This window comes from Meleagris gallopavo, chromosome 1 (genome assembly GCF_905368555.1).
Source record: "Meleagris gallopavo chromosome 1, MGAL_WU_HG_1.1, whole genome shotgun sequence".
NCBI lineage: Eukaryota > Metazoa > Chordata > Aves > Galliformes > Phasianidae > Meleagris > Meleagris gallopavo.
This window is the reverse complement of record NC_139404.1, coordinates 166705415-166715682: the sequence shown is the minus strand read 5'-3', so window position 1 is coordinate 166715682 and position 10268 is coordinate 166705415. Positions and strand designations below refer to the sequence as shown.

Sequence of the window (10268 nt, the reverse complement as noted above, 5' to 3'; positions counted from 1 at the left end):
CACCTTTGGCTAATTGAGGAGTAATTGACTTTTTTTCCTCTACTCTGTGACACTTTCATTTTTAAAGCATATGGAAAATAGTAAGCAGCAGGTTTGTCCTCTGGAAGGCATGGGGTCACATGTGGAAAACAGAAAAGACAGAGGCATGTCCATAGTCCACAAAAATGTGGTGCTTCCCTGTGCATTGCAATACTGCTCCATCAGGCAAACGTAGCCATACATGGGCCTCCAAGGATGAAAATGCAAACGTAAGGAGTGATATTTCCTTGTGCCGAGGATCAAGTGGTTCAGGCTACAAGTTTACTTCAGAAAATCTCTTTTGTCTCTGATGTAGCTTTGGATGAAAAAATTACCTTTGTCTAGAAACTCCAAGGCTTTCATGAATGACTAGAAAACATGCATAGGAAGCTATATTTACAATCATTTACAGGTAATTAAATCATTTATGATCACTTAAATACTTAATTTTCTATATCTAGGTCTCTCTCAAGCTTACGATTTTACAATTGCTTTCATTTTCTATGAGTGTAGCTATTCATAGATTTTGTCTCCTAGAAAATAGATATCAAAATGTTTTTATTCAGGGTAGGTGGTCCCTTGAGGGATCCAGAGGCACAGTTAGTAATTTAACTGTTTTAATAACAACCGGTTTTATAATTTTTATAATAAATACAATGGGGATTTTTTTATTACCTTTTTTTATTTCCACAGTGAAGATCACTGATCTTATGCACTGTGTGCAGAAACATACAAGGGTTTTGAAGGGAGAAATGGCAGTAAGTGTGAGCACGGCATGTTATACAAGTTCTACTGAAGCTGTGCATGAGGATCTCTGACAAGGATGATCTTCAGTCCTTTGGCAAGTAAACAATACTTAGAAAATCTTTTACTATTATCCACACCCCAGATTTGGATTCATGTTCCCAACCATTTTCTTGGTGAAGTGAAGAAAGCAGCGGGATGCTCTCACACAATCAAAGACATTTCTTCCTTGTGAAATGATAGCCCATTTAACAAAAATTCAATCTCCACATCTTTGTCTTTCTCCCCCTGCACTCCTTGTTAGCTGTGCAATCAATACAAAGCATAACTTAGGCAAATAGTAAATCTAATTTATTGAAACTTGGTTTTGACGGTTCATTCAATTGCTAACGAAGTTGTATCATAGTCTATGCAAAAAACAATGGGATATAATTATCCTTTAGATGCAAAGTGATCCACTAATAGGGTACATTTGGATAGGCATAGTTGCAAACGCATTAGTGAGATTGGGTTGAGGATAACCACCTCTCTTATTACTTTCCATTCCCTTATAGCATTTAAGGTGTACAATGCCTCACCAGAGGCTCTGAGATTTCACTTGTTCCTGCTCAGGATTACTCTTGACAAGGGAAAACTGTAGAAAAAGAGGTTGCCCCCTTTCCTTCTATTTATTTGTCTGCTCTCTCTTTGCACAAGCTCCCAACTCGATCCTGCAGCCATTGCAGTTCAGTGGCATTACTCCCTATTCCTTCAAGATCATGGGACTCAGCACTGCAGGTGTTTAAATGGCTTCAGCAGGTCAACTCTAAGACACATAAGCCAATTTGAGGTATCGAATTAAGGGTTTGGAACATGAACATTACTAAGATTTAATGATAAAATGTTGTGCTTACATCAAAGACAGAACAAAATGACTAAAACACATTGCCTCTTCAATTCAACACAACACTTACATAGCTAAGAGAAGTGTGATTTTCCCAATGACATGCCAAGTACTTTTCCACCTGACCAGCAATGATTTGTTTTCTGTGAATTTGGGACAGAGCTGAAAATAGCTAGTTAGAGTTATTTTTGCTTGGTAGTAATAACATTCAGTCTATTGAGTGTTTTCTCCAACAAAGTTCAGAGCATTGAGAAAGCACCTTCAGTGTCAGAAACCTTCCTTTGGGTGGATTTCACAAGGAGGGAAGGCCTCAGCATTGCTGAAGGTCTCACACAAGAGGCTATTCTCCTGGAAAATGTGAAGAACTTTCTCATCTTTGTATTTTTTAATTCAACATTCAGTGTGGTCAAACAGAGTTTGGACCCTGTTTTCACTTAATTGCAACTGTTTTGATTTGCAGGAAATATGTTAGAAAATAGGGACTTAAAAATGCTGACAGCAATTTTGTGACATTTTCCGAAGTATGCATAGGTGTAGCTCCCCATTGCCTAAATAATTGTAGTTTGCCTCTTGATCCCTTCAAGGAGATGAGCTGCCAAACCTCTGGTCCTCCAACTTTGTGCCAGCCCCCATCCTGCTCTCACTGCTAATCATCACATCATTCATGTCATCTCAGTACTCATACTGTTTGCTGGAAATTGTCATCTCACTTGGTCATCAGTGAAATATTATGCAAAATACTTCAGTGGTCTCCTCAGAGGGGTGTATTTAGAAATGTTAATGCTTTCTAAACAGTCTGAGCTATCGTGGGTTTTGTTTGACTCTCTTCTTGCTTTATGCAGTCAGCCACAGCAGATAGTATCTTCACTGTTTATAGTTCTATGAAATATAAACTTCTGGCCAGAATTCAAAGAGAGAGCTGGCAGGGGACTATGAAGCTGTTGGGTGGTACAGCATCTAAGACAGGCACTTTTACATGCACACAGATAAATTGAGAGCAGAGAGACTCTCATAAGAGCAGTTTCCCTTCAAATCAATGTCTGTGTATTGTGAAATGAAAGAAATGCACTCCAGTAGCAAGACAAATCCCTTTTGTTCCCTTGTTGTGAGGAGGGTGGGTATTTCAAGTGCATCAAGTGTTCAATAGAAGTGGACCACTGATCACACCCAGGCACCTGACCTCCAATCACCCACGCTGCTAAGCTCCTGTCTTGGTATTGACCATCCCCACTGAACTTTATCCCAGTCACTTTTGTTCCCAAGGGTCCTGGCAAAGAGCAGTATGGCTATGAGGTGGTCAGCACCACGTAGCCTCTTTCATCACATAGTATGGATCCAGTCTAGATGTCTTGCCAGGAGTGCAGGTATGTAATACTGCAATTCCGCACGAGCTACCTTCGGTATAAACTTCTGATTCTTGCTTTGAAATTTTCAGCAGCGAAGTAATATAGCACAGGGTCGAGGCAGCTGTTGGTGGCAGCAAGGCAGAGCGAGACCACCTGAGCTTTGTGCACAAACAGATTGGCTGGGCTGCAGCCACCAAGCACCAGGTAGACCGTCCTCAGTATGTGGTACGGCAGGAAGCACAGGAGGAAGAGGATGAGAGTGATAATGATGGTTGACAGTGCTTTCTTGTGGCAGACTGCCTTCTTGCGCTGGGGAGTCCTGGACTTGAGCAGCGCTCTGATGGCAAAGATGTAGCAGACGATAATTGTGCAAAAAGGCAAGATGAAGCCCACAACAAGGACAAAGCTGTTCATCATGAGGAGGTTCTGCGTACTGCTGGGGTGGAGGTCCAAGCACTTGTCTGGGTTTTGGTACCCGGCAATTACTTTGCTCAGCAGAGGGCTGGAGGCAGCCAGAACAAAGAGCCATATCACTGCGCACGTTATCTTGGCATACTTCATGTTGGTTACTTTCCAGCTCTTGAATGGGTAGACGATAGCCGTGAAACGAACCACACTGAGCACAGTGAGAAAATAAATGCTGCAGTACATGTTCACATACATGGTGTACGTCATGATCCTGCAGAGGATATCACCAAACACCCACTGTGATCCCAACAGATAATAGGTGGCTCGGAAGGGCAAAGTGCTCACAAACATGAGATCCGAAACTGCCAAGTTCTGCATGTAAATGTTTACCGAGGTCTTTCTCTGGGAAGGCTGGAGGAAAACATAAATGGAGAGGCTATTTCCAACACTGCCGAGGAAGAAGATTAAGAGGTACGTCATGGGATAAATGACTTGCTTGAAGGCATCCACATGACAGTTGAATGAGCTGTTAGTGGAGCTGTTATTTAGCATCTTCTCAGAAAAATTCATTGTCCGGTGTGGGTGCTCTCTGTCTTTCTGCAAAAGTATAAAGAAGTGGAGTGAGTGCGGAGTTGGAGTCTCTGCAGGGAGTTCAGTGCTAGGACAGTTTCACAGGACAGAAATTACAAGACGCGGTGGAAATTAAAGCTTCCTTAATGAGTAATCACTTTGTGATGTCTCTGTAAATGAACACACCAAGAAAGCTCTAAATGGTTTCAGTATTACAGCAGGGTGGGGTTTTTTTTGTTTGTTTGTTTTTGTTTTGTTTTGTTTTTGTCTCAAATTATGAAAGAGCTGTCTTTTAAAAGTGGATGTTATGCATTCATTTTAATGGCAATTCCCTGACTTTTTCAATGCAAAATAAGCCAACTTGACATTGGCCATTTTGCAGCAGGGCGGTTTTGAGAACCCGGATACCACCCATGGAAGCATCAAAAACTGATCAGAAAAAGAAATCACCATCCACCAGTAAGTCTGAGCTTCAAATTAGGATGAAAATTCAAAATAACTGAATTTGCCAATAGGAATCAGCCAAATTTTCCTGGTATGATATCTGTTGTTGACAGCACGTCACTCAATATTCCTGAGTGATACAAGGACATATTGATGTACTTCAACATGTATAAATTAAGGATTTTGACCTGAAACACTATAAATACTGCGCTCGTTCAAGGTTCTTTTTTAATTCCTCCCCTTCACAGTGTATTTCTTCTTTCCTCTAGTTAGGTCTCTTTCTGTGGGGTCTTTTCTTCATTTACTACTTTCCCAACCTTTCATGTGCTCATTTCTTCTATCAGACATTCATCTACAGGTACTTCCAGGGCAGCCTGCATTAGCAAACCTAAAGAAAATGGCCTGTGGGAAACAGGCTATTTTCGTAGAAAGTAATATTTGCATTCCCATGAGGCTATATTTCAATCAAACCAAAACAACCGATCAATAAAACACTCTAAATAGTATATATTTTTTTCTCATTAAAGTCTTGTTAAACTCCTGATTTTTTCTCTCATGTGATCTGTAACAAGTAGTATTTTAAAATCATAGAATCATAGAATAGTCTGAATTGAAAGGGATCTATAAATATAATCAAGTCCAACTCCTAAAAGGAGGTCTCCAATTCTGTTACTTGTTTAACAACAATCCCTTCTCTACAACTGCCAGCACATCCCAGAAATGCACTGAAAAATTTTAGCCTAAAAAGCAGAGCTATATGAAATTTCCAAGTGCATGGAAAGAGTTTGAATATGTCCCAGTGAGAATGATAAGGGCCTGGTTGTCTATGCTTGTAGGTTATGTCTATACCTCACAGGCTTCATGATTTTAAATAAAATTATTTGTGCTCTTGGAGTCTCTCGGCTCCAGACCAGGCTCCTTGTACTACCATTCACACACTATAGTACTGACAACACTTATGTGAATGGAAGCTCATTTGTGAACTCAGATACCTTCTTGTGGTACAGAAGTTGTGCTGTGTTGACGGCAGCCAGTGACCTCTTCAGGGCTCTGTGTCAGAGTACAGATCGCTTAATACAACAACCAGATGTGTTCCCAGAAGTTATTTTTCATGGCCAAACTGTGAGACAGAGCATGGGAAGTGGGACCTACCCAGGCTGGGCTCCTAAGAAGCAGAGCTTACCCCTGTAGCAGGATGGGATTGAGGCATCTTGGGCTTGGGGAACAGGGGCTTTCACTCACAACAATAACGTGACCATCCCTGCAGGGCTTGAAATCATCCTTCTAGGAAACAATGACAATAATGTCTGTGAAGTGTAGGAGTGACAAAGACTGGAACAGGGCAGACTGAACACTAGTTCTTCCCTAAAGGAAATCTCCTCCTCATTTGAAAGACTCTTCACCAGTGGAGGGGATAGACAATGTAAACTTCCCAACAAAACTTTTGCAGTCCTAGGAGATTTCATAGAATCATAGAATCACAAAATAGCTTGGCTTGGAAGGGACCTAGAAGATCATCTAATTGCAAGCCCCTTGCTATGGGCAGGGTTGTCACCCACTAGATCAGGCTCTTCCCAGGACTCCATCCAACCTAGTTTTAGTACCCAGTACAAAGTTACTGTTTGACATCAAAGTTTTCTGCATGGGATCAGGAACCAACTTTTACTCTAATGGAAGTTGGTCCGCCTGTTTTACAGGGAGACATCACAGCCCAATGTACTGCAACGAGAAGAGACCTTTCAGTGGTGCTTTGCTATAGGCCAAGCATCCATCCATACCAGTCATTCCCAAAACAGGAATGAATAGGAGGGGTTCCAGGCATTGGACCGGACCTATAGGACCCCCCAAAGACTTCAGAAGTTTATTGGTGGTACTATCTAACATCCTTCTGAGAAAAACAGGGACAGAAGGGGACAAACTGAAATGGGATTCTCTCTTCAGTGGTACTGGAAGACTTCTCTGCTGGAAGCTCCCTTGGAATAAATTTTTTCTACATGTGACTTTCCATGATGGAAGCTACCAAGTAGAAACATTCCAAAACCACCATGGCAGGAGAGAGAGCACATCTGCAGAGCAAAGGAAAGGGTAGCTTTTCTGAAATAACTGCTGTGTAAGTCTATCAATGGGAGCCTCTGTGCCATGCTGTCGGCTTGATGGTAATGATAGTGTAGGATATATAGGTGAAGGAGTGGCACTGTGCAGGAAGGACTGTGTAACTAGCAATTGCATACAAATATTACAGCTAAAAGTCCTTGTGAACAGTCATTCCATCTTCTCATAATGAAAAAATATAGTACTAGACTTATGCTACCAAACTCCTCTCCATGATAATGATAGTTATCAGAAAATGTTAGAAAAGCTGAAAGCAGGTAGTAATGGCAGGGAATTTCAGATTCCTTCATACAGATGTGATGGTGCACCAGAACAAGATATGCAACAAACGCCTAATTCCTAGGACAAACAATTCTGCAGTCTGCAAGACATGATGCTGTTTGATCTTTAGTGCCATACAGGCCCCAGTTCTGGCAGTTTTGGAGAGAGGGAGCACTGTACTAGCAATCATGGTAGAACTCACAATAGCAGTGTTGTGGGACATAGGAGCAGTCCCAGAACCAAGAAGACTACATAATTTTAGAGGGAATATGAAAAATGTATATATTAAAAAAAAAAAAAACAACACAGAATAGCAAGCAACAACCAAATCACAGAGAATTCAACAAAACTTAGGTCAGAGGAGCCAGATGCACTGGACATGCATGTATAGGAAATATCAAACTGAATAGACAAATGAGAGGCCAATAAGTAATCAGGACCAGATGGCATTCATACAAGTACCCCAAAGGCTCTCAGATGTGATACTGCTGGCCAAGGCACATAACCCACCATTATAATCATGTGCTGTTCCAGGGGACCATTGAAGCACCAGGGCAGCTCTTCTTCTAGAAGAATAGCATGAGAGAGCAGCCCAAGGGCTGTGAGTCAGCGGTCCTGGTGCTTGGGAGCTTACTGACCCCCAGTATATATATATATATACACACGTATGAGAGCTGCTCCAAAAGTAATGCTTCCTATTTTACTGTTTTGGCCCTGACATTAGAGGCAGAAGGTGGTATGGCAGTAGATGTGGAACCTTCCCAACAACATCCCGTTACATTTTGTTGGCAGATGGCATGAAAGGGGCAATCTGACAAAATGGTGTCTGACATGGAAGTGTGTTTGAAGTAAAGGGGTGTCATTGAGTTCTTCCATGAGGAAAAAATTACATCCATTGACATTCATTGATGCCATGCTGGAAAGTTGGCAGATGAGCATTAGAGGAGTTTAATTAGAGGTGATAAATGCTGGAGCAAATAATCTAAACCATGCTTACATGATACAGAACTTGAAACCGCATTAGTTGCAGCAGAAACAGACAAAAATTTCAAGAAAATGAGTCACATCACCAAGAAGTCTGGGACAACTGGTATAAAATCACCTTGTATAGAATCTTCCTGCATTCCCCCAGTGAACATGCCATGCAGTTCTGTTCTCTGCACCCCAAAAAAAGAGATTATAGAGCTAGAGAAGAGGCAGAGAGGGATGAGTGAAATCAGCAAGGTGATGGAACAAGGACTCAAAAGCCTGGGTAAATTCAGCATGGACAGGAGGAGGATGCAGTCGAGGTTTACAGATTTCTGAAGGAGGTGGATAGTGTGAATGTATCACTATTGATGTGTTCCCACGTGGGGTGCTCAGCAGGGCTGTTTGGAGTCTATGGTCAGGCAGATAGAAGAGAGCCTTTCTCTGTGTCATCTCTTCTCACTCAGGGAGGTGAGCTGGAAGAGGTTGCTGCTAAAAGGGAAAAGGGAAATTCTCCATTTCCAAACTGAGAAGTCTCTCACATCCGCTACTCTGAAACCCTGAGATCTCTGTAACACAGAGAACACCTAAAGAACGTATTTTCAGTAAGGTGTTCTGCACATGCCATGATAAATAAAGGTATCGGACTGTTCATTCAAAATACATGTCTTTTTTACCCTGAGAGATAAATATATAGACCCGAAAAGGAGGTGCTCTGTGCTTCTATCACAACAGTCCTCTGAAGAAGATTCCTGACACAACAGTCCCATATTCATTACATGAAGGCAGGTGTGATATTGCTGCTATATTTGGGATTGCTAGCATTTGCCACTGTACATTCAGAAAACTGAAAGTTCTGACAGGTCTCAAAGTTCCCATTGGCTTTCCTTCTGCTATTCGTGTTGTGTTTCAGGAGAAGTATTACCAAGAATAAACGTAACAGAACGCAATATTTGGAATTAACACTGAATTGCATTCACCAAAACATGTAGCATTTTATTAACCTCACTGCGTGCACAATACTAAAACTAAATAAATTCAAACTCTAACTCCTAACCTCTTTTATTTTAAAAGTTTGCCATTACCCAAATATTTTTGTCGTCTAGTTAAAAGCCAACACTCACTTAATCAGACCCACTACTTGACTGTCATCTTCCATCTGGAAACACTGCTAGTTACATAAATCCACCCTTCTTTCTGCCAAGGAAAGTTCTCAAGTCCAACTTTATCATAGAGAAATTTAGTTAACGATCACAGCTTCTATCAAACACAAAGCTTACTGCAAGCAATATATAAGCAGATTGTATTTTATTCACTGCAACTATTTTATCTACATCAGAAAAAGCAGGCAAGCCTTGTCTTACCTCAGCTGGTGTGCCTTCTGGTGCGCTCAGTCTCCTTCTGCTTGCTGTTGCTTACAACTTTCAGTTTTGTTGCTGGAAATCAGAAGCACAAAAACTTGAAGCAAAACCCAAACCCTGTTTACGCAAAAGCCACACAAGAGCAAACAGTAGTAAGAAAAGGAAGTAAGTCCTGATTAATAGATCTTACATTTTCTCAAGAGAGAAATGTTCTCAGCTCAAGGAGGGCTGCTAGCAATCACATGGCAGTGTTGCATGCATTTTTTGCCCAATGAAATGGGCCCTGCAGCTATGTAGCATCTGGAAACTGTCTGGATTCCTGCATATGGGCCACATTTAAATGTGCTCTCAGTAATTGGAGTTGCTTGAATTATTAGGATAGGTTCCCGTATATCCTTCACGTAGATCACTGTAAGTGTAGTTCATGGAAATATGAAGAGGAGGCATTATTTCCCAGGCTTCTCATGCAGAAATGAGTGAAACCATAAGCATGCTTCTAGGGGTTAATGAGTAATCTCATTCAGCACAAGTAATTCAAGGATGAGTTTGTGGAGCCAAGGGACTGCTTTTTTTTTTGAATGCTGAGAGGGAGTAAATACATTGCTATATTAGGGCTTAACAAGAAGCTGCAGAAAGTGCCTTACTGCCCCTTAACGTCTCATCACTTCTCAGTGAAGCAACAGTGATCACAGAATCACAGAATCATAGAATTGCTCAGGTTGGAAAAGACCTTAAGATCATCACATCCAATTGCAGCCTAACCATGCTACTCTAACTCTAAGAATCCTCCACTAAATCATGTCCCTGAGCACCACATCCAAACACAGAGGGCACAGATGAGTGCTCCTAGCCCACTGCAGTTGTGAAATAGGGTTCTATACAAACTACAGATGTAACAGTTTGTTTATTTTTCTGTTCTGTCAACACACACAGGAGGACCAGATGTATGTCTAGGTGCTGTGTTTTATTTCATAAACATCAGGAAATACCTCTGTGCCATGCAGTGATGGAGCACTGGAAAAGGCTGCCCAGAGGCTGTGGGGTCTCCTCCTTGGGGATGTCTCTGAGCTGCTTGGATGTGGCCCTGGGCACCCTGCTCTGAGAGAGGGGCTGGAGCAGAGGGACCCAGAGGGTCCTTTTAATCTCATGGATTGA

At 41.6% G+C, this 10268-nt stretch overlaps 1 protein-coding gene across 1 annotated transcript; it reads right to left on the bottom strand.

Annotated features, from left to right (window-relative positions):
- Positions 1–1605: 1605 nt before the first annotated feature.
- Positions 1606–9280, bottom strand: CYSLTR2 (cysteinyl leukotriene receptor 2). The gene is made up of 2 exons (XM_010728809.4): positions 9117–9280; positions 1606–3996 (listed from the first exon to the last, which is right to left on the bottom strand). The coding sequence occupies exon 2, from the start codon at positions 3967–3969 to the stop codon at positions 3037–3039; it is 933 nt and encodes a 310-aa protein (XP_010727111.1). The 5' UTR covers positions 3970–3996; positions 9117–9280; the 3' UTR covers positions 1606–3036.
- Positions 9281–10268: the final 988 nt, after the last annotated feature.

Excerpts from the sequence above, each read along its gene's own strand:
- CYSLTR2 (XM_010728809.4), bottom strand. The coding sequence starts at position 3,969 with ATGAATTTTTCTGAGAAGATGCTAAATAACAGCTCCACTAACAGCTCA.